The sequence below is a fragment of the Paroedura picta genome, chromosome 1 (assembly GCF_049243985.1).
Source record: "Paroedura picta isolate Pp20150507F chromosome 1, Ppicta_v3.0, whole genome shotgun sequence".
NCBI lineage: Eukaryota > Metazoa > Chordata > Lepidosauria > Squamata > Gekkonidae > Paroedura > Paroedura picta.
Window position 1 is genome coordinate 80,571,840 of NC_135369.1, and position 24,592 is coordinate 80,596,431.

General features: G+C 40.0%; 1 protein-coding gene across 8 annotated transcripts in view; it reads left to right on the forward strand.

The window, feature by feature from the left end:
- The window catches only part of CEP170 (centrosomal protein 170), a 112,729-nt gene extending 90,715 nt beyond the window's left edge, over positions 1–22,014 (forward strand). For all 8 annotated transcript variants that reach the window (XM_077344620.1, XM_077344655.1, XM_077344676.1 and 5 more), the window contains 5 exons: positions 1,639–1,806; positions 6,259–6,347; positions 14,540–14,633; positions 15,434–15,485; positions 19,824–22,014. In XM_077344620.1, coding sequence (XP_077200735.1) covers positions 1,639–1,806; positions 6,259–6,347; positions 14,540–14,633; positions 15,434–15,485; positions 19,824–20,110 — 690 coding nt within the window. In that variant the 3' untranslated portion in view covers positions 20,111–22,014. The remainder of the gene's footprint in view (positions 1–1,638; positions 1,807–6,258; positions 6,348–14,539; positions 14,634–15,433; positions 15,486–19,823) is intronic.
- The last annotated feature ends 2,578 nt before the right edge of the window (positions 22,015–24,592 follow it).

The following is a 24,592-nucleotide window of genomic DNA, read 5'->3' on the forward strand; positions in this document are numbered from 1 at the left end:
GAGTGATGGAAATGTTTCAGATAAAAACTGAATGGAGAGCTAGCTTGGTGTAGTGGTTAGGAGTGCAGGCTTCTAATCTGGCGAGCCAAGTTTGATTCGGTGCTCCCCCACATGCAACCAGCTGAGTGACCTTGGGCTCGCCACGACACTGATAAAGTTGTTCTGACTGAGCAGTAATATTAGGGCTCTCTCAGCCTCACCCACCTCACAGGGTGTCTGTTGTGGGGAGAAGAAAGGGAAGGGGACTGTAAGCTGCTTTGAGACTCCTCTAGGTAGAGAAAAGCGGCATATAAAAACCAACTCCTCCTCTTCTTCTTTTTTTAAACTATAAAGAAAAGATAGAATTCTAAAATTTGAAGTAATTACTGATGGTTTTAAGAAAATTAATGAAGACCAATCTATTCTTATGAATAGAGTAATATTTGATTTTTAAAATGTCCTTTGGACAACTTTCACAAGTTGGATATGTTGGTAATGTGAGAATTCCTATTCACAGAGATTCCTGTGGGTTATTATTTTTATGTGGCAGCTTACAATAATAATTTTAAAAACTTTTCAGTTAGCCAGTATTCATGCATAATATGAGTATTTATTCCTGTGAAAAGAAAATTTGATTCTGCTGATATAGAAATGAATTGGGTTGGCCAAAGAACAGAGGATGAATACTGGTTGCTGTCTAGCTCATGGATATAAATCTTAAACAGAACTTTAAAATTGTAAAGACAGGGTTGAATTTCCTATTTTTGTATATTACTGACCAACAAGGTTTCAAGCAAATCGGCTGCTTTAAAATACTGATACATTCTAAATGATGATTCATGACAACTAACATGCATATCAATTGTAGGGATAGAAGTGAACTAAACCACAAAGCAAAATTTGTCACAAATGTTATTCTGTTTGTGGTTCATGAACAAAAGTTTGTGATGGTGAAAAAACATCCTTACCATGCTTAGTACAGTGCCAACCCTGAAATATATTTTCTGTCTCATATTTTTGTGTCTTTATTTATTTCAACTTCTTTTACGTAGGATTTAGTTAACAGCATTTTTTGCTGTACTTTTTTAACAGGATGCAATTAATTGCAAAAGAAACATACATTGTAGTTACAGTGTGATTTTACTGTGTTTATGTTGGTTTCTTTTTATTGTCTCCTAGCCATGCTACTAAGCCTCTGCTAATGTAAATATGCATTTTCTCTGAGTTAGGTAATGTTGACTTATATCTTTACTAATTAAATTTCTTTCAGTTTTAACTAAACATGTCTTTCTATAACATCAAAACTAAAATAGTGACTTTTGAAAGAATCACCATCTTTCTACATACGTCCTAGAAATTTACCAATAAATACTACTAATGTACAGCATAAGAGAAAATCAGCTTAATAAAACTACGGGAATAATACTTTATATTCTACTTTGTGTAATCCTAGAATGTACTAATGTAATCTCTGAAAATCCTTTTATTACTGGAATGGAAATAGTTTTGAGAAAATTCAATAAAAGTAACCTGTAACCTACTACAATTATTTCAATTTCATCTGTGTTTTAAACAGAGAGCATCTAAGTGATGGGTTTCATAGTGCATATCTCCTCTTGGTTTTTGAAAATGAAACTTTCTATCTTTTTTATTTTTCAGTTAGTTGACCGTGTATTCGATGAAAGTCTAAACTTCAGGAAGATTCCTCCAGTAGTAAATGCTAAGACAGCTGATGGGAACAATCGTCCCAGCGATCCTAAGCCACAGCCAACAGATCTTCCTGAGCCCCCAACAATTACACGCCGACGAACCTGGAGTAGGGATGAAGTATGTATCCTCCAGCCTACAAATTATTTTTATTTTTATTTAGTGACCTTAGAGGGAAATAGAGGGAGCCTATAATGACCCTTTCTTGAGAATTCAGTATAAAACCACTTAGGTAGGAAATGCATTTTCTGGTGTTATTACAACCATGGGATCGCATTTTGGATCCTCATTGCTTAGTATCTCTCTTTTCTTGTCAGCTGCTTGCGATGCTGTTGTCATGAACAGTGGCTGATCCCACTTGATCAGGAGAGACCCTCTTGAACAAAACTACTCTGGACAGATGTGGTGTTAAGAAGCTAGTCTTTATTGAAAGGTCCCATTAGATGATGCGAAAACACAGCATAGTAGGTGCAGGGGAGCATTGACTGAGACAGGGATAGGTTGCCCCCATAGGGGGTATGTATAGGCGGGAAGATGGGTTCACACAGGAAGAAACTATTGATCTAAAAAGGCACAAATAGCATGAAGACATCTGGTCTGCCCTTACAGTTGTTCTCAGAAGTAAATTTCCAGCATCCCCCAAACAAACCAGTTCTCGGCAGTATATTTCCAGCGTCTCCCAAACAAACCAAGGACAAATGAGGTGATAAGGGACGGTTCTCAGAGTTCTTGCGGTGGAGGAGGGAGAGCCATAAAGTTTGGCCAAAAGGCCAGGGGAGGTTCAAAGAGGGGGGTGAAGCTCAGTAAGCTTCTAACTCAACTCTTGTGGCTTTGACTGAAGAGTGGATATGGCAGCTGTGACTTATTAATATAGATATTATGGAGTTGAAGAGGATGAGGGAGATAGTATGGAGGTAAGAGGGGATTGCAAATTCTCCAATTTATACCCTATTCTCACTAAGAAGAATTTTTTTAAAAATTATTTATTTATTTGATTATTTGTATACCACTCTCCTGGAAAGCCAACTCGGTATGTAAAGGGATTAGTAATACTAACTCAAAGGATCATGTACAGTCCTTATCCTGCCACACGCATAAACGTCTATCATGACTACCTATTTCAGCAGTATCATTGCATCCGTATAATTCAATTAAAATGTTTATATAGCTTACGTTTCATTTTTCAAGTTGCACCATTGCAAATATGATCTGTTGCAGGCCCAGGGCTCATTAGTGGGAGGTCTTCCGGAGAAATACAAAAACACATCAGAGAACAATTTTTGGAATAAAATGAGACCACAATATTTATTGATTACAGTCCAAACAGTGTTAGCAAAGCATGCAGGTGGCTTCTGGAAAAGGAACGATCCACCTGCTGCTAAATAAACATCCCATAGACCATCTGCTGTGGGAAACCTGGGAGTGACAAATATGAGTGATATCACAAGGATGGCTTCCTATGAATAATAGCATTTGCTACCTGGGGTGAGCCAAGGCACAGCCCTGGCTGGGTATACCATGTTTTGGCTCAAGCTCCTCAGACTGCTTAAGGGGGTCCACAGAAAGTGGGAAGGTGGACACTCAGGGCCATCTCTCCCAATAGGATCCACCCAGATGTGCAAAACTGCCAAAGAGCAACGAGGGGGAGTAAATTCACTCTTTGTTCCTGCCAAAACTCATAGGACTTATGCCAGCCAAGTAGATCATCCCATATGCTATACAACCAAATGTTAATTTGCCATTCAGAGAGGTAAACCCCTTCTGCTCTAAATAGACACTCCTGTTGAAATTAGAGGAAAGGGGATGGTTGGTGGTGCTGTACCAAGAAGGAGCACATATATCCCCTTAGTCAAAAGCCCTGGAAAAGCCCAGAGTAAAGGCTGCTTTGAACAGGGTAACCTCATAAAGAGACCAACATATTTTTGGTAGCATCTGAATGATATAGTAATTGGTCTGTGACCATCAGGATCAAAGGGAATGCCCCTTGTCAAACCTAAGCTTTGCCTAGCCATAAAGGACTTTTAATAGACAATGCTGCTATGAAGGCCTTGTGTGTTTTGTTTTTGTTTTTTTGTTTTTTGTTTTTTGCTGGTTTTCTTTGTAGAGGGCATAGAAGAAGCAGCATACTTTGAAGGCATCTTATCTTATAATATATATCCATTTTAAAACTACAAAAGCCTCTCATATGGGCCACGCATTAAAATTGCCTGCAGGAAATTTAAGAGTTTAGCCAACACTGATGTAAATTCAGCTGCTGTAAAGACAAAAATCCACTGATCTGGATAACCTTTTAAAGAAAATAACAACTGCAGATTATACACAAGGTTTAATCTAAATTCTAAGGTAGGCAATCATAAGGGATGCTAACACATGAACTAAAGAAATGTGTTTAACTAACAAGCTGTAATTACATTAAACTACCTATATGGTCCCCTTACCTATAATACTATTAAAATTATCCCAGTTATAATCTCAATAATTCAAGTAAAAGAAGAGACTCATCACGTGTGGAGAAGACTATAGGTATTTCTTCAGCAAGAAGCTTCTAATACTATACGAAGCTTAGAGCGAACCAGCTTTCCTGGAAAGCAGCTCAGCCCTGTTAAAGGTGTGAACCTGAAAAAGGCTCTGCTGCCCTCCTCTGTTCTAAGCTGAAATCTACAGTTGCTGAAGAAGCAAAGGCCAGCAGACAATGTGTAACAAATTATTGCAGTACTTAAATGCTTTTACTGAAAGGTTTTTTTTTTTTTTTTAGTATTTCAGTATCCACACAACTACCCATCAAACAAGGCCTGGAGAAAATGGCTCAGCACTGAGAGGAGATTTCTGCTATATCATTCTTGCATTCAGGGCCAGGCTTTGGGGGGGGGGGCTGTGCTAGGAGGCCTAAAGAGGCTCTTTAAATCCAGCTGATCCAAAACAAAGCTGAGACAAAGAGATCCAGTGAGCAAAACAGGAAAAACCAAGCAACAATGGACAGGGTTGAGTAGAGCAGAACTGATCCAAGCTGAGTGAATCTGAAGAAAAGTGGAGTCAAGGACATCTGAGCAGATTCATCAAAAAACTCACCCTGCTGGGGTCCCCATACAGTGCTATTTAAATTAGAAGAAGAGTTGGTTCTTATATGCCGCTTTTCTCTACCCGAAGGAGTCTCAATGCCGCTTACAGTCGCCTTCCCTTTCCTCTCCCCACAACAGACACCCTGTGAGGTGGGTAAGGCTGAGAGAGCCCTGATATCACTGCTCGGTCAGAACAGCTTTATCAGTGCTGTGGTGAGCCCAAGGTCACCCAGATGGCTGCATGTGGAGAAGGAGTGGGGAATCAAACCCAGCTCACCATAGAAGTGGGCACTCCTAATCACTACACCAAGCTGGCTCTGCAGGCTCTATGTTATTGCTCTTGGATGACAAAAAGTCATCATGAACTACATTTCTTTGATCTGTATTTGATTTAAATAATACTTTAAAATACTAGTCACAGGAGGTGGGAGGAGGGAAAACCTGCACCTCCCCTTTCTCTACTTTCACTTCTAACCCACACACACAATTTTAAAGCTATTTCCTTTCTATTTCTTGACTTCTTTGTCCTCACACATACCTCACACATAACTCACCACATGCACCTAAAACAACCTCCTGCCTTCCCTCCCTCACATCAGTTGCTCACAAGCCAAGTAAGAGTTATGGCCTTATGTTTGACACTCCTACTCTATCATGCCCCCTCTTAGTAAACTGAAAAATCCCCAACTCTTCAGACTTTCCTCATAGGGATGGTGCTCCAACCCCCTAATCATCTTGGTTGTCATCTTCTGTACTTTTTCCAGCCCTGCAGTGTCTTTTTTGAGATATAGTGACCAGAACTGTAAACAGCATTCCAAATGAGTCAGCACCATAGATCTATACAGGGATTTCCTTATTGCTTTCTGTATTGAATGCTACTGAATAATATCACAGATGGATTGAAAGTGCTTGTTTGGCCATCAAGAGAACAGCTTTTTGACTTCATTATATGTATAATTTAAGCATTTTCTTACATAAACATGTCACATTAAATTTGTAGTTCTACGTAATTTTATGCTTCTGGTGAAGTAAGGCATGAGAGGAACAATATGGAGAGAAAATCTTCTACAGCGCTTTCTTGATATATAGCCTCCTTGTATAGTCATTGTAGCAATATAAAGGTATCCCCTGTGCAAGCACCGAGTCATGTCTGACCCTTGGGGTGACGCCCTCTAGCGTTTTCATGGCAGACTCAATACGGGGTGGTTTGCCAGTGCCTTCCCCAGTCATGACCGTTTACCCCCCAGCAAGCTGGGTACTCATTTTACAGACCTCGGAAGGATGGAAGGCTGAGTCAACCTTGAGCCGGCTGCTGGGATTGAACTCCCAACCTCATGGGCAAAGCTTTCAGGCGGCTGCCTTACCACTCTGCGCCACAAGAGGCTCTTGTAGCAATATAGCCTCATTATATTAACAATGGTTTAATTTTTAGAAAGCAGTTTAGAAACTAGTGCTGACCAGAAAGGCAGTATTTTATTTCAGTCAACACTCATCTTCTCTTAAAATATTTCAGGTCATGGGAGACACATTGCTGTTGTCTTCAGTATTCCAGTTTTCTCGGAAGATTAGACAATCTATAGATAAAACAGCTGGCAAAATCAGGTAACTTGTTCTTCAGTGAAATGTATGATTCAATAATTATTGTTTAAAAGGTTAAAGTTCAGTTATGTTCCATTAAAATCAGTGGAAAGTTATTAGTGGCATTTTTGTGTTTTTATGAATCTGCATGTTATCTAATGTGACGTATTAAATATGTAGTCCATTTAATTCCCTCACACTAACAATCAATGAAATTTATTTTGTTGATCCTCCCAAGAAAGACAAGGCTATGTTTAGTGTCAGAGTTATACCACAAATATAGTTTGGCTTCCATGTTTGCCAGAAATACATGTGTGAGTATTTAATTAGAAAACATTATTCTGTGCCTGTAGACCTAATCATGTGGTCTCCCTTCTGTTTGTATGACTTGAATCTAGGCACAGTTCATGTTTTCATGTAGTTGTTAGGCCAATTAAATGCCCACATATGTGTCAGCAATCATAAAGACAATGATCATAAGAAGTGCATTTCCTCCCACCCACACATAACTAGTAAGTGTTATGGTTTTGGACAAGATGACATTGTGTGCTGTGAACTATAAAGAGTACAGATGGGATTTCCAGCAATTTATGATAATGTTTTATCAGTTAAAAATAGACTATCAAGCATTTGTGATTGAAAATAAGGGAATGTGAGAAGGTATCAATATTTTCATGCTTTGCTAATATTCGCACTTTTAATTAGACCTGTCACTCCTATAAATAACACAGCTGTAAATGACTGATGTTGTAGCATAATATCAATACTGCAATTTCATTTCCTTTGTAAATATGAAGAAGAATCTTTTTTCAAAATCTTTCTTCTAGCAGTCTATAGTAATGAACACTTCTTTCCTCTTTTTTTGACAACTATACTTGGCTTCCGAAGTTTTTCAAAGCAGCTTTTGCTACACTAATTATTATTAGCCATACTAATAATCTCTGTTCCCTTTTCTTCTGAAACGCTAACATTCTGGCCTCACAGCAGAATATCTCTTCTCATCTGTTTCTCTACACTAATGTGCATCAATAGAAACCAAGTGACATAATATAAGCAAAAACACTTGATGGCCATTTTATATGACTAGTAGTCAGTTCCAGCAAGATTTCTGATCAACCTTGTATTTTCTTAGGAAGGCGTGGTCATTTCCTGCCTCCTCCTGCAGCCCACGGAGCCCTTCTTCCCTGATTTTTTCCCCCTCGGGGGCCGTGGAACTTCAGGAACCATACAGAGAGAAAGTGGGAATTTTCTGTCCCCTGTTGTAAAAAGGAATAGTGAAGTGTCATTAAATGTTAAGAAGTTCATGGGTAGATACAGGCTAATAACTGAACTGGCACAGCAGATCAGTAACAGATTTTGACAAGCGTCCCTATAATCTATTCTTCAGTGTTTCCAACATAGTCATAATATCATCTGGGGGGAAATCAAAAATATTTTTAAAATAATATAATAGATACAGATATGTAGTATTTATCTAATTTTCATTCATTTTATATGGGTAATTTTAAGATATTCAGTCAGATCAGGTTGAATTCTGGAGATTTTTTTTTGTGGGGAGGGATCACTTGGGCATGAAATTGGGGTCACTGTGGTTAGGCAGGTAGTAGTGAGTTCCTGCATTCTGCAGGGGTCTGGACTATATGACCCTGGTGGTCCCTTCCAACTCTAAGATTCCATGATTTAAAATGTGAACTGCTATTATTAAATATGTATATGGGGATCCCCAGGGTTCTTTTGGGTCAAGGTTCACATTGTTTATGCAAGGATTAATGCAGAAATAAATCAAATGATATGACTAACTAGCTTCAAAGCCCGTTCCTAAGAACAGGCCTTGAAAGGGTCCCCTCCCCTGCACCCCAGCCAGACAGCTTAAGGTGGGTATGAGCTGCAGCTGCAGCCATATCAAGGGGGGCAGGCGGGGGCTGGGCAGCTCATTAGCAGGGCCAGGACAGAGCTCCTTAGCAGTCCTTAACAAGCAATCAGCAGGTCGGGAGGCCCTCGTCAGCAGGCCCAGCCTAGCAGGCCAAGAGGAGCTCCTCCACCACTATCCTTTGCTCAGGGCCCTCTCCCCTTACCTGCAGCTGGCTCCAGGCACTGAGGCGTCTGAGAGCAAAGAGGCTAGAGTCCAGGGATGGAGGGTGGGAGCTGCAGGGGCAGGGTGAATGGCCCTATTCCAACTTGTACAGCCGGATATGTCCCACCCCCTAGGCTGTTTCATAAATATATAGACGGACAACAGTGGATAAGGATAAGGCTTCTCCAACACCATTCACATAGTTTGTTAGAATAAATATTGTAGTTTTTCAACATAATCCTTGAAAAAAACTTTATCAGGTTCTCAAAGACTTGAGTTATAATTTCTTGCCTTTTAAAAGGTCTCAAAAACTTAAGTTGGAGTCGACTGAAGATGGCGCCATAATTGTTGGACTTCTATCCAGCTCTTAAGCCATGCCGAGGGTCAGGAGCATTTGCATCTGGCAGACCTGAGCAGATACGCAAATCTGCTCGCCGGTCGCCCCAGGAACCGGGAACGGCATCCTGAGGGTCCTACAGATCCGTGGGGAGGTAGGGAGACCGAACTCTCCAGATCAACAGCGGCGTGTGCTCAAGGTCACGATGGTGCCCTTGTCGCAAACAACTCTCTAAGCTTGAAATGACCAGCTGACCCTACATTCTTCCCAGACCATCTTTTACCAGACTGACAGGAGCTGAAGTTTACAACAGTAAGGATTGAAAGCTTTCTGGCTTTTCCTTTTCTTTTCCCACAAGCTCTTCCCCCCCCCTCCTCAACCAATTTACAAGTGAATTCCCTCTTTCGTCGAGTGAGAGACTCCCAGCTAATTATACCCACTAACCAAACAAAGAGAGAGCTTTGAAGATTTGTTGGTGAAAGTTCAGTGGGGGAAACTGACTTGATATGGAGATCGACAAACTGATAATTTGGGATCGCTCGTGCTCCCGCGAGACCTCACGAGACTTTCTGTTTATAGTTTGTGACTGCCTAGAACTATGGAAGAATTAACTAAGGCACAGCTTTTCCATTTGTTATGCGAAGGAAACTCAAAGATACTGAAAGCAGTCAATAAGCTGGAAAAGGAAATCCGTGGGATTAAGGGGGAGCTTTTGGACGGAGCCCATGGTCTGGAGAGACCAGCTGATGACGCAGCTCAGCCAACAATAAATCAAACGAAACTTCAATGTTTGGAAGTTAATCAACAGGAGGGGAAGAGAGCTAGAGATGTAAAAACTCAAAGTACCTTTGAAGAACTTGGGAAAACAGATTTAAGGAAGGAAAGCACCGAAAACCTGGAAGTCTATTTAGAGCAGGAAGTGATTTGGATCAGCAAAATAAAAAGAGTCTATTCAAAAGCGACAGCACCCAAGAAGCTATCAGGAGATATTTCTGAGCGACCAGAGGAAGAGATCCAGATAGATAAAGTATACAGAGCCTACTCAAAGGCGACTGCAAGCAAGAATCAAGTAAGAGACTTCTTTGGCCCTGACAGAAGGACAATCAGAAACTCTACTATGGAAAAAAACACAATTTCATTTGCTGCGACCACCTGAAGGATGAGTTGAACAATGGAGTATTTTCCTGGCTTCCTGTGGGAAAGACAGCAGCAGTAACTTTTAGGACAGGACCAATATATGAAGGGAACTGACTTTATAGCATCTAAGGCAATAATAGAATATATCCTTATAATAGATTATACTCTCATATGTATTAACAACTACTCTGCTAAGAAAGATGGTAATAACTTCTAGATCAGGATCAATATGTGATGGGAACTGAATATGTATGCCAATATGTATGCTAAAAGAGGATGACAAACTATACTTCATAGGTATTAACAAGACGGGAGCAGTAACTCTTAGGTCAGGGCCAATTTATGAAGGGGACTGACCTTATATCATTTAAGATAATAACAGAATATATTCTTATAATAGATCATATTCTCATATGTATTAACAATCACTTTGCTAAGAAAAATGGTAAAAACTTCTAGATTAGGAATAATATGTGATGGGAACTGAATATGTATGTTAAAAGAGGATGGCAAACCATATCAGCTGGTCGCTTTTTTCTTAATTTTTCTGTAAATGCTTCATATAATAATAAATAATAAAATTATAAAAAAAAACATAAGTTATTTGCATGTTATTATTTTTGCCAAAAAGCACCAACAGGTACAAAAATCAAAACTGCTGAATATTCATCTGTACTATAATCACTTTGTGGAAAACTGAGATCCAGGTATAACAAGATTTATGCAGCAAGAGAAACGTGGATGTTTTTCATCCATTTTTGGAAATGTAAGGAATCACTCAGGAAGAACATCATCTTAAGCATAAAGGTTCATCAAAAATAAAATCAAAAGAAATAGAAGAAGAAGGAGAGTTGTTTCTTATATGCCGCTTTACTCTACCCAGAGGAGTCTCAAATTTGCTTACATTCACCTGGCCTTTCCTCTCCCACAACAGAGGCTGAGAGAGCACTGATATTATTGCACGGTCAGAACAGCTTTATCAGTGCTGTGGCGAGCCCAAAGTCACCCAGCTGGCTGCATGTGGGGGAGTGCAGAATCAAACCCAGCTTGCCAGATTTGAGGTCTATGATCCTAACCATTACACCAAACATATATAAATGAATGGCAAAAAGACTATTAACTGATTTATTGAGCACGTAACGTGCATCAGATACACACATCATAGTGTAGTTTCTGAACAGATAAAGATTTGCCTAGGAAAGTTCTCTGTTTTTTTTTAAACTTGACATTGATGGAATATTCAGAAAATATTCAGAAAAAAAGTAAAGCATAGATATTATTGCTTCAGGGTACATTTTATTGGATTGAGACCAATAATGTTCTGGTAAAATGGGAAGGTAAATACACTGATGTATATATATAAATATATATTTTAATGAATTGCAATTTTGGGGAAGAAATTTTCTAATTTTTAATATGCTAACAATTATAAGTATATGTAATGTTAATGAAAAAGTCAAATATACCATGTATAAGACTGGACCTTATATAGCACTGGGATTTCTTCATGTTTCATATCCAACATTTAGAGCACAAGCTCTGACAATAGGTAAACAGACTATATTTACATGTGTTGGGCTGAAAATTTTCCATGGAAAGATATAGCATGAGAAAAATTTCTGCTCCACATCATCCAGTAGATGCAGGTTTTTTTAAATTGATCAAAGCTCAATGAATTTGGTATTTTTCAATTCTTCTTACCTACATCTAGTGAATAAAAATAGCAAATCTTAAGAGTTTGTTTGTACTCTAAATTACAGGTGAGTTTAAAAGAATCAAACTTCATATTTGCATTTTTAATTATTTTTTGTAGTAGAAATTAATTTAGAGTTACTTTAATTCAGTTAAAAATTAAATGTACATGAATTTTGTGAAGCTTAAAATATCATTAACCTGTGCTGGTCCTTCTGTCAAGCTCCGTAATGACATCCCTTCTACAGCTCAAATCTTATCTGATGACTTGGTTGCAATCTGCCTTTCTGGTTGAAGATTGAGCAAAGAAATAGAAAATCTTTAACAGTTTAATTTTATTCATTAATTTTAATTGCCAACCTTAAAGTTGTATAATTGGTCAGTAGTAGGTAGTTTTGTTTTCTTGATGGCCGTAAGGCATACAGAGCTTTAAAGGTTTGCCTCCACTTCACCTTCCTGTGGGCTAGATGGGTTCAGCCTGTAGCCTCAAAGTTAAGATATTATCTAATACTTTGGCTGTTCTAAGACTTTATGCTTACTCCCTCCCTCTTTTCTTCGTGTGTAGAATACAATTGAAAGTTCTGGTTTTGCAAAGCATTCATTCTAAGTTTGACATAATGTCCCAATATAGACACATGATCGAGGTAGAGGTTTTTTTTCTGTTCCACAAATAAGAAGTTTAAATCTCTTTTCAGAAACCCAAGAAGACATATGAAAATGAGCTGTGCCTGTGAATGTCACAGATAAATGGTTCTTTGTAATATCACAGTGCAGCCTATTTCAGATAGGGATTTATTTCCCTCCCTGTATATGTGTGTGTTTGTTGTGACAGTGGGTGAGGTAATAAAATTAAGTGCCATCTGTGAAGTTTTTATATATCTCTGCACATGAAAATAATCTGACTTAATGTATTCATAATCCTAAATCATGAGTCATATATATAAAATGACATCAGAAAACTTTAGAAAGAGCTATGTTTGTCATTTTGTTAGATTAACATGAGATTGCTGGGGCTCTGCATGGCAAAGTAGTTCCATATTTCAGAAGTTCTGGAGTTAATGTTATTTTAGGGTTTGGTGCCCTTTCTGCAACGAATTAGCAAAGTTGTTGCCTTAAAACAAAGGTTCTCTCATAGTTTAAGTTCTGAATACAGTTCTGTTGCCAATAGCACTGATCAATAAACTGATGGACAAGATTGATTGGTTTACCTATTAAATTGAATATTTGGATTGAAATTACTGCCAAAATGTGACTTTTACATGACAATTGCGGGGGGGGGGGGGGATCCAAAGAACAGCAGGCAGGGCTTTGCTCTGACCATAGATATTTTCCTGCCTGCCTTTTCTCGCTGTACCCATCTGTGCTCTATAAAGGAGGCTCCTCAGAGACAGGCTCCTTATAAATAACTTTCATGAAAGACTTCAGTTATGGAGTCTCCCTCTCGTTTGGAATTACTTTACAGTGTGCTTAAAAAAAATATTTTATTATACTGCACTACCAGCTGTTTTGCTATTTTTCACTATTCATTTATGCATGGATGCTTCAAACTCTTTAGATATCAGCTGTGAAATACCCCCTAGTCTGTCCCCCACATTTCAGTCTTGTCAGTGAAACAATAAATATATGTTTGCATCTATCTGTTTTGCTTTGTCTTGGTAAGGAACACTGATGACTCGATTTAATAATGTCCAGTCTTGCTAATCGGCCTGTAAATTGCATGCAGGTCCCTCTCTCATTAATGCTAGTATTTGCAAGCTCCAGTTTTTATCCTGTAGTGCAGTGGTCCCCAACCCCCGGGCCAGGGCCCGGTCCCAGTCCGTGGATCAGTCGGTACCGGGTCGGAGCTCCTCCTCATCCTCCTGCCCAGCTGCTGCCTCGAGGGCTGCCCTGCCACTCTGCCGCCAGCTCACCTTTGGTGCTCTCCAGCAGCTGCCATGGCTGGGGCTCACCCTTGGCATGGCACTGGGCAGCTGCTGCTGGCAGTGCCCCCCAATGGGTGGCAGGAAGGCAGGGGCACCAGCAGGAAAGCAAGTGGAGCAGGGGCTCAGGCGGCGACAGTGGCATCCTTCAGCAAAAGAATACCCCCCCCCCCCCGGGCCTCAGTAAAATTGTCAAGCATTGACCGGTCCCCGGTGATAAAAAGTTTGGGGACCACTGCTGTAGTGTGATGAAATACAACAAGATGGAAAGAGGGGAAACGATTGTTTGTCATGAGGGTACCATACAGATCGTGCACCTATGGGACCTATGAGGTCTCCTAGTAGGGAATCATTTCCTCATTCTTTTATTTCCCCATTCTTTTACTTCCTCTACAGTGCCTGCAGCCCCCCTCCCACTCACACCCACCATTTTCTTTTGCCGTTTTCATCCTCTCCTGTCCAGTTTTTCCATCCAGCCTTTTACCATTTAAAATCTTGTGTTTGCCCTCCCCATGCTGAGACAACATTGTTTGAGGGTTAACTAGTAAATCCCAAAATGGCCATTAATGTGTTCCCTGCAAACTTGGGGTTTCCCCAAGACTTGCGAAGAAATGCCCCCTTTCTGTATGTGGCTCCATTGTACAGATGTTTTTGTCCATATTTTGAGACTATTTTCATAAATATATATGATATCTCAAATACCGCAAAATACAAATCCCATAAATGTACAACAACTTGATTTAGTAGCTGGAGATGTATTCTGACCAACATGGCTGCTACATTGCACTGAAAAGTTTTGGCTCAAGTCTGGTAACCTTGAAGTGTACTGAATGATAGCTCTGCAGTGCTATATAATCCTTTGCTTTATTCAAAATCACTGGTTCAGTTGTGGCATTTTGTGGCTAGCAGAGTTACAAAACACCTTAGCATGAGACTGAGGTGTGATTTCTGCTGTAATCAGTTAGAATTTCCTAGACAAGTGACCAGTTTCTGCTTTCACTAAATACATATACCCATTGTGTAGTTCATATCACTCCTCTGAACTTCTTCGCTATAGAATACTGTTTAAGGACAAAGACCGGAACTGGGAAGACATTGAAAAGAAACTGCGAGCTGAAAGCGATGTTCCAATTGTGAAAACATCAAGCATGGTATGAAAAAAAATAAAATTTGTTACATGCTCATGCTCACATAGGTAACTGTATAATGGGAAATGTCAGGGAATTTGTGTTAAAGGTTTTAAATAAAATAAATTTGGGATATTTTGTAACTAAAACATATCCCTCAGGGTGAAGGTTTTACCCTACTTAAAATGAGCTACAATACAGATAATTTTTTAAAACAAAATCCTGCATCTTAAACAAACATACACAAAGTATAGTAGCTAAAGCAGTGAGCATTTGACTTAGATAGCTACTGGTATAGCCCTCAAAAATGAACTCACCAGACATAAGTTCATAAGAGTTAAAATGTGGCAAGAAAGATTTAAATGCTCCATTTTTCTCCTCTGAAGCAAACATTATGTAATTTCTGTGGTAAAACACACTCTGTGTATACCCATTCAGCTAGAGAGTGTGCAATGCCCAGCAAGCCAAGCTTTAACTTCATGTCAACCGGAGTTTCCAGAGCCAGTGTTCCCCTGGGAGCCTTGTTCCTTTTCCATTTAGTGTCTGAAGGTTGCTGATAGAGGGAAGAATCTTTTCAGTCTACTTTGGAGGTAAAACCTGAGATGTTCCAGAACTATATTGATAAATGCTGCTATGCTTTATCACTTCAAATTCTCATTTGCATAACTTTTAAACTTTGCATGGTGCAGTAAAAAATGGTTTACTATTCTCCAATATTTCTCTTCCACATCAATGAATGAATTATTCATCAACCATTACTGTAGTTTATGTATTATGACAAAATATGTTTTTTCTTCTTAATGAGTACTTACGATTCCCTGCAGGAGATATCATCAATATTACAAGAGTTGAAGCGAGTAGAAAAGCAACTACAAGGTATTTACTATTTTTTGAATCACTGGAAAAAGTCAAAATTGTCAAAATAACCAATGCTGAATTGTAAAGCTTTGTATTTTTGAATTCTTATATTCATCATTACAAATAAAAGTTATGGAATAGAATCATAGAGTTGCAAGGGACCTCCAAGGTCATATAGTCCAACCCCCTACAAAATGCAGGAAATTCATAATTCTCTGCCCACCCACAGTGACCCTAGATGCCCCCCCCCCCCCAAAAAAAATCAGAATTCTTGGCTAATCTGGCCTGGAGGAAATTCGCCTCCTGACCCCAGAATGGAGATTGGCATTTCCCCGGTCATGCAGGTAAGGGCTACAAGGGCCAAGCGCTGACACAATCCCTTCTGCCCACCCATTTACAATTTACTTAAGTTCACATAATCAGCATTTCTGTCAGATGGCTAGTTAGCCTTTGCTTAAGGAAAACCCACCACCTCTTGAGGAAGCCTGTTCCACTGAAGAACTGCTCTAACTGTCAGGAACTTCTTCCGGATGTTTTGCTGAAAATTTTTTTTGAACTAATTTCATCCCATGGGTTTTGGTTGGACCTTCTGGGGTGACAGAAAACAACTCTGCTCCATCCTCTATGTGACATCCCTTCAAGTACTTGAAGATGTTCATCATATCACCTCTTAGTCATCTTGTCTCTAGTCTAAACAGACCAAGCTCTCTCTACCTTTCCTCATACATATTGATTTCCAAACCCCTCATTATCCTCCTCTGGACTTGCTCCAGTTTGTCTACATCATTCTTCAATTGTGTTACCCAAAACTGAACACAGTTCTCTCAATGAAGTCTAACCAGAGGAAAGTAAAGTACCATCACCTCGCATAATCTGAACACTATACTTCTTTTGACAAACTCCCATTTGCCTTTTTAGCCATGCTGCTAACTCATGTGTAGTGTATGGTCTCCTAAGACCCCTAGATCCTTTTCATACAAACTACTACCAAGACAGGTGTCCCCCATCCTATAATAACACAGTTGATTTTTTTTTACCTAAATGCAGAACCTTAAATGTAAAGTAAAGGAGGATATGGGAGCAGGAAAAAAACCTTAAGAGGAGATTTGGTAGTTGGGAGGTCTGCTACTTCACCTACTTTTCTAGTTTCATCCTTATTAGTTATGGAAGGAATATAAAAAAATAGGAAATATTTTCATCCAGTTCCAATGCCAATTTTTCCATGGTAGCAGTTAACTGAACAAGTACTTCCCCTAAATACTGAGAGAATCACCAGAGGTGTAGAATTTTCCAGTCCCTTTTTCTGCATCAGTGACAGTAGACATGCTAATTCTTTCATAACTGGCATCAGTGCAAGTTCCCACTCATGCAGTGTTTTAATTTTAAAAGTGGCAACATTTTTTAGCTGCTTGGAAAATGTTTGTATTGGATTCTTAATGGATTGCATGAGGGCTGCTGAGCTGTAATTTCCAAGAGTAGAGAGTATTTACAGAAGTAGTGCAAACTTGGAATGGGTCTCCTAGGCAACAATCATTGGCTGTGTTTCTCCCCTAACCACCAATTTCATCCAACTCATTCTCAGAAACTAGGCTGTCCCACCTGTGGTTTCAACCTAGGAGGAAATGAAGGAGATGGGAACAGAAAATTTTCCCCACAGACACAGTATTCTCTGTCAAGTATTTTGTCTAAGATAGATGTGGAAAATCTTCCTGCCTTCCCAGAATTAGGCCTTCAGATCCACAAGGTGTTAGCACTGAATTCTCTCCATAGAATAGTTTATTTATACAGTCTTAGACTAGAAGAAGAAAAAGAGTTTGGTTTTATATGTCACTTTTCTCTACTAGAAGGAATTTCAAAGTGGCTTAAAATCTCCTTTTCTTCCTCTCCTCACAACAAACACCCTGTGAGGTAGGTGAGGCTGAGAGAGCCCTGATATTACTGCTCAGTCAGAACAGCTTTATCAGTGCTGTGATGAGCCCAAGGTCACCCAGCTGGCTGCGTGTGGAGGTGTGGGGAATCATACCCAGCTTGCCAGATTAGATGCTACCACTCCTAACCACTACAACTAAGTTGGCTTTTGGTGTAGTGATAGAATACAAGAATGAAAATAAAACTGATATAATATGATAAAATATGTAAAACATACTCATTTTCTGTATTTCTCGACCTCATTACCTGTTGGATAAAAATCCTAGGAAATTTATCCATTTGCATCTGCCAGAGTCTCTATATTATTCCAAACATCACTTCTTTCTTTGGTTGTGATTCCTTAAATAAACAATAAACAAACCCTAAATCAGAGTTCAATTTTAACTTACACCAGCCATGCTACTATTGTGACCTGGGCCTCCTTGGAAAGGGAAGCATCCAGGATCATGAAGTGAGCCACTGATAGTTGCACTCTGTCCAGGTTGGGCAGACGCGTTTCCTCGCTTGAAGATACCCTAAAAACATCTATAGGCCTTCTTATTCAAGTCAACTTCCCCTTTCTTTTTTGTACACTCCTTGAAATGTTCTTGCAGAAAAACAAAACCCTGAAATCACAGGTTGGTTCTAATCTTTTCCAGTGCTCTAGCACCCTGATACCCAGTATGGCACTTTCACTAATGTGGAACCTACCAACATTTACTGCCTTGCTTTCTGGCCCCTTCAGCATCCATCACTCTGTTCCTCCATCACTCTGTTCACACTCCCTCTGATTCTACTCTTTTGTCACGATTCATGTTTCCTCTTTCCCCTTTCTCTGTCGTTGCTCAGTCTCTCTGTCCTTCTCCCCTTCCTCTTTCTACTTTTCTAGCCAGTTTCAGGGTGTGCTAAAGGTGAAAGGAGGATTCCAACTTTGTGGTTATGGAGGAGAAGACCAGTGTCCAGCCACTTCCTGATAACTCTAGAAAGTAGTCACAGCTTTTGGGTAATGGATACCTGAGCTAGCTTGGTTCGCACTGCCTTTGTTTAGGGGCATATATTTTCTTGAAACTACTTTGTGACAGCAAGCACTCCATCAGCAGCAAAAAGGGAACAGAGGAGTAGGGACTGTCATTATGAGAAGAGCAAGACAATATGTGAAGAGGCAGAAGACACAAGAAAAAGCCTATCCTACTGCCTGCACCATCTATTGCACGTAATATATTTCTGGTAAGGCCTTGGAGGAGGAGCGTGTCTCATGGCTTAAGTGCCACTCAGCACTTAACACCCACTTAGGGCGGCTGTCCCACACCTGAGTGCCCCCTCCTCCAACCGGCTTGCCTGACTGTCTAGCAGCTAGCCAATCACCTTCCATCCCCTACTTCTGACCACCCCCTCCAAGGCTCAGAGGCTGAAGATTCCTGCTGCATTAGAGCTGCCCCTGCTGGTGAATTCCCTTCCCAGGGAGCCTCCAGGCTGCAGCCTTTGCAGGTCCTGGGGGGAGGGAGAGGCCATCCACAGAGTTATTCCACACACACACAATCTAGCGCCAGTTGTATTCCTGAATGCAAGGGGCTTGGCCCCTAGTCTAGAATACTGTCACCCACACCCCAAAGAAACACGACATACTCTGGCTTTCCAGTTTAATATTCAGCAGGATTGCCCTACCACCTATCTTGCCCAGATGTAAGCTCAAATATATGTAACTCATAAATTCCCTCACATCTGTAAAAACGAAAAACTGAAATGCCCCTCATGGCAGCATTTTGTGGATGCTCACTACCTTTTCTGAAAACTCCCATAAGGTCAAGAATGCTGAGGTGTCAACACAGCTTTCTTATTTCACAGCTTTCAGAAAACATTTTATCTCAGTTTACCCAGTTATGTAGAGAAATGGATATGAAAACATAAGTACTTATGTTTTGTAGTTCCTTTAGAAATGCAGTGTCTAGAGCGTGCCTCATGAGATTATCCACAAAGCTTTAAATGCATTCTATGTCTCCAAAGTGCATATGGGCTGAAACTTCTCTATTTCCAGTTAGTATCACATATGTAGCAAGGGCTAGGTCTCTAGAGAAGAAAGCAGTAATGCAGCGTAAACCTGCATCAGTATTAGACCCAAGTTACTAGGGCTGTGAGTGTCCTGCATAGTGCAGGGGGTTGGACTAGATGACCCATGAGGTCCCTTCCAACTCTATTATTCTACTTAAGGGCAGTATATTGTGTATGTCAGAGTATTATTTCTGTTGGCTGTGTGTGTGCAGGTTGTGGAGAATGACTAGACTACTGGATTGTGAAAAGTTAAAGGGAGGGGAGTCTTGGCAATTTTATGAGATTTGGTCACATTTTCTAATTGACTATTAGAGAAATTTTAGTACAGGGATGTGTGTTTTCAATTCACAACTTGTGATCATGATTCTTAGCAAACCTCTCTCTTCTTTATTTGTTCAGTGATAAATTCAATGATTGACCCTGATGGGACATTAGATGCTCTGAGCAACCTGGGATTTGCTAACAATGTCCAAACTGCTCAACCTAAGCAGAAGTCCAGCTCTGTTTCTCAAAGTGCCCATCCTCAGACACATCAAAACAGCCAACCAGAAGCAAGGGCTGTTCGACCAGCCATTGCATCTGCTTCAAATGAACTTGGCAATGTGGAATCTGAGCATGATTTCAGCATACATTTCAATAGGTTCAATCCTGATGGAGAGGAAGAAGACCCAGCTTTGCGTGAATGACATAAATGTTGTCAATACCTTTTAGTATTGAATGTGTAGAATTCATTTTGTTAATTCAAGAGTTGAAAAGCTTGGTGAAATTGCCATTGCTTGTTACACCAACTATTTAACTGTAATGCTTTGAATGTCACACATCTCTTGAGGTAAACATTCGAGCCAATATAGAAAAAGCAGTTTGTCATAATTTTGTGGGCTATGTAACCACTTATTTTGAATTTGTCCTCCATAGTTTATTTAGCTTAAACTGACTGTTAAAGTGACATAAGAAGATGCAGCTCTAGCATTATTAAGTTTCTAAATCTCCTGTGCCAAGTTGATCTGTAATTGGGCCTCTTCACCAAATATGTATACAAATTATTAGTTGCACAAATTTGATTCTAAACAAGAGGATCGAAAATAGAGTGTATACCATAGCACATTATGATATAAAGAAGGCTTGACGGAGCATTCATTCCTATATACTGAATTTCAGAATGTTGTGATTTTTATATAATTTCATTGTTACATAAATTGTCTTGGGGTTTACAAAGCTCAGATATTATGTTTGCACTAAAAATTTGCTGGGACTGGCAAGTAAACATAACAGTATCAATAGGAGCTAATGCTTTTTATGTACATAGAAAATTGATCATAATTGTCCTTAAAAAACACAATGGGGTGTGAGTCTACGCCCCAAAAAGGATCCATCTGACCCTTGCTGATCCTGTTCAATATGTCTTTTTGATGTTGATGAAAGTAAAATTTCTTATAATTTCTGTCCAAATGTTTGGAACTCTAAAAGCAGTTGAAATGTATAGCTATATAAGCCTATTGTTTGAAGTCCTTTTATCACCAGGGTCAAATGCAAAGTACATAACAAGTGCTCCTTGAGATGATCATGAGTTGTAATTTTTTTTCAAAGGATTTGGAGATAGAATAGTGATAATCTGTAGGTTCTCTCCAGGCATCCAAAACATTGATATTTTCCTGTGGACTGTACCAAGTCTGTGTACATTAAGAAATCCGGGGGAAGCCCTGCTAACATAGGATTTGTGCTCATACTGCTTAACAGCAGAGCTATTAAAATATCTCAGTATAAGCCTATTTACCTTTAAAGTTTTCCCAGTAACTTAAAATTTGGAAATAATAAAAGTAAACAACTTGTATTTCCAGAACACTGTAATTTGAAGATATTCTGTTAATGCAACTAATGACTGGAATTTTCTTATGTTTTTGCATCAGTCTATATACTAAGGTTACATATACAATTTTGAAGCTTTTATGAAAATAGTCTTTAATCTTTCAGCAATAATCTTGTGTGTCACTTGTTTAAAAATACTTTTTCCTGTACATTTTTAAACTTTACGATTTTGAAGTCATTACAAAGTTTGACCAGTTAACTATACAAAAACAATTTTGTAGAGACATGTAAATTTAAAATTCAACAATCCTATTGTGTACTGGGTTAACTTTTTTGTTTTGTTTTTTACTTTAAAATTAAAAAACACCATTTGTCAACCTCGGAATCCCACTTGCCCTCTATTGACAATAGTAGTCAGGAAAACATTTGTTTACAAATTCTGTTAAAGTTCCAGCTGATGAAAGATGAACTGCACAGGGCAGTGACAAGGCTTTAGCCATCATAATTCCTTCCTCATTTTTTTCAGTGCTTGGAAAAAGGACTGCAAACATACAACTGTGGAAAAATAGGAAATGGCTATGGAAAAATAAGCTTTTCACGCAATTCTTTGCATTTTTTCAGACTCTACGCCTTTTGTGTTCTGTAATGTTTGCATTTACAATGTTCTTGTTTGTATGGACTCATACTCCTTATTTATTTTTGTTACATTTATTATGTATGTTATTGTTATATGCATTTACAATTCCATTTTTAAATAAAGTGTTTCTGGAACTTTATACAATAATTTGATTCATGTGTGTTTAACTGTTTAAGCCAATTTGTTCTTGTTTTTTAATCATTCAGTAAGTATAAAGGGATGTGTTCCTAAATATATACTGTATATTTGTGTCTGGAAATTGTTTCTTTTTCTGCCATTGGATCAGGCTACCCGTCTACAACAGAATTTCATTGTGAATATCTCTTCACAATTTAACTGTCTCCAAATTTCTGGAACAAGCTTCCCCTAAACAGGTGCAGGTTCTTACCTGCCAGCTCAAGGAGAGGTGCGTGGAGCCCCTGGGAGGCTACTAGGGGAGGGGGGAACGCAAATGAGCCCCTCCGTAGCCAGGGACGGGCTACTGAGCAAGTGGCTTATAACACAAAATGCTAGACAGAGGGACCTGTGGGACAAAAGGAATATACTTAACCAAGAAGGCAAAGCTGCAGGAGGTGGGCGATGCCCCAGGAGAAAGAGGAAGGCAAATCTACCCCGAGACAGCAGCTGGGGCCAGGGACAACCCAGAGTGGCTGCAGCATGCTATCCTACTGTTCCCCTGTATGCAACAGCCCTCCCCAACACCCTCTGCCACCCAGCCACTCAAGCCTGACAAACATTCCCCTAAAAGCTCCCCTACTACCCATCCCTCACCTCTCCACATCCAGGACTAGTCTCCTCTCCCTCCCCCCTCCAATCACCTCACTGCCTCCTCTTCTTCTGCTCCAACAGAACCACAACTCCACCATAACTTCCTCTCAAGTACAGTAGCTCCCCCTCCAACCATCACGTGTGCCTGCCCTCCAGCTCCCTCGCTTCCCGTAGTCCTGCATCTATTACACCAAAGATCCACACGCACCACCCTGCACCCAGCCACATATTACTGCATGCATTTACCCTCTGTCCTGGAACCCTTCCTTCCACCCATCAAATCTGGCTCTTCCCCTTCCTCCCCACCCAGCTAAACACTACCATTCCACCCTCCACTTCATGAATCGCCAACCCTCACGCCATCTTCCACTCCCCACCCCATCTCCTCTCTCACACGCCATCCAATGGATGCTAGCCCTCTCTCCACATTGGCCCTCTAAGCCCCTCCTGTTGTGCCCAGCAACCATTCCTTGAGGCACTTCAAATGTTCTGCCACAATCACAGAATCATAGAGTTGTAAGGGGCCATACGGGCCATCTAGTCCAACCCACTGCTCAACGCAGGATCAGCCCAAAGCATCCTAAAGCATCCAAGAAAAGTGTGTATCCAACCTTTGTGTGAAGACTGCCAGTGAGGGGGAGCTCACCACCTCCTTAGGCAGCCTATTCCACTGCTGAACTACTCTGACTGTGAATTTTTTTCCCCTGATATCTAGCCTATATCATTGTACTTGTAGTTTAAACCCATTATTGCACATCCTTTTCTCTGCAGCCAATGGGAACAGCATCCTGCCCTTCTCCAAGTGACAGCCTTTCAAATACTTAAAGAGGGCTATCATATCCCCTCTCAACCTCCTTTTCTCCAGGCTGAACATTCCCAAGTCCCTCAACCTATCTTCATAGGGCTTTGTCCCTTGGCCCCAGATCATCCTCTGTACCCTTTCAACTTTATCTCCGTCCTTCTTGAAGTGAGGCCTCCAGAACTGCACACAGTACTCCAGGTGTGGTCTGACCAGTGCCGTATACAATGGGACTGTGACATCTTGTGATTTGATGAGATGCCCCTGTTTTGTTTTGTTTTTGTCAGACTATTGGAGTAATCTTTATTGAAAATATAATATCTACAAAGCCACTGTTACCCAATCTGGAAGAGTTCATTAAATTATGCACATTCATTACTAAGAGAGAATGTCAGAGTGGCATAAAATGCAACAACAGTCCTTCTGAGATTTCTTTTCCTTTTCTGTAGGGTTTTGATGTGATGCCCCGGTTGATACAGCCCAAAATGGTATTTGCCTTTTTTACCACTGCATCACACTGCCTGCTCATGTTTAGCTTACAATCCACAAGTACCCCAAGGTCTCGTTCACACACTGTGTTACCTAGAAGCACATCCCCCATCCAGTAGGCATGCTTTTCATTTTTCTGACCCAGAAGCAGAACTTTACACTTATCTTTATTAAATTGCATCTTGTTCTCATTTGCCCATTTTTCCATTGTGTTCAGATCTCATTGAACTCTGTCTCTATCTTCCGGAGTATTTGCCAGTCCTCTCAATTTGGTGTCATCTGCATAAATATGTTAAAAAGTACTGGGCCGAGCACCGAGTCTTAAGGTACCCCGCTACTCACCTCCCTCCAGTCTGATGAAACACCATTGACAACAACTCTTTGAGTGCGGTTCTCTAACCAATTCCCTATCCACCTAACTATCTGAAAATCCAGATTGCAGTCCTTCAATTTATCCATCAGAACATCATGGGGAACCTTATCAAACGCTTTACTAAAATCCAAGTAAAGGACATCAACCGAATTTCCACGATCCAGCAAACCTGTTACTAGGTCAAAAAAGGAAATCAGGTTGGTCTGACAGGATCTCTTGGAGACAAATCCATGCTGACTTCCTTGGATCACCAAATTGTCCTCCAGGTGTTTGCAGATTGCTCCCTTTAATATCTG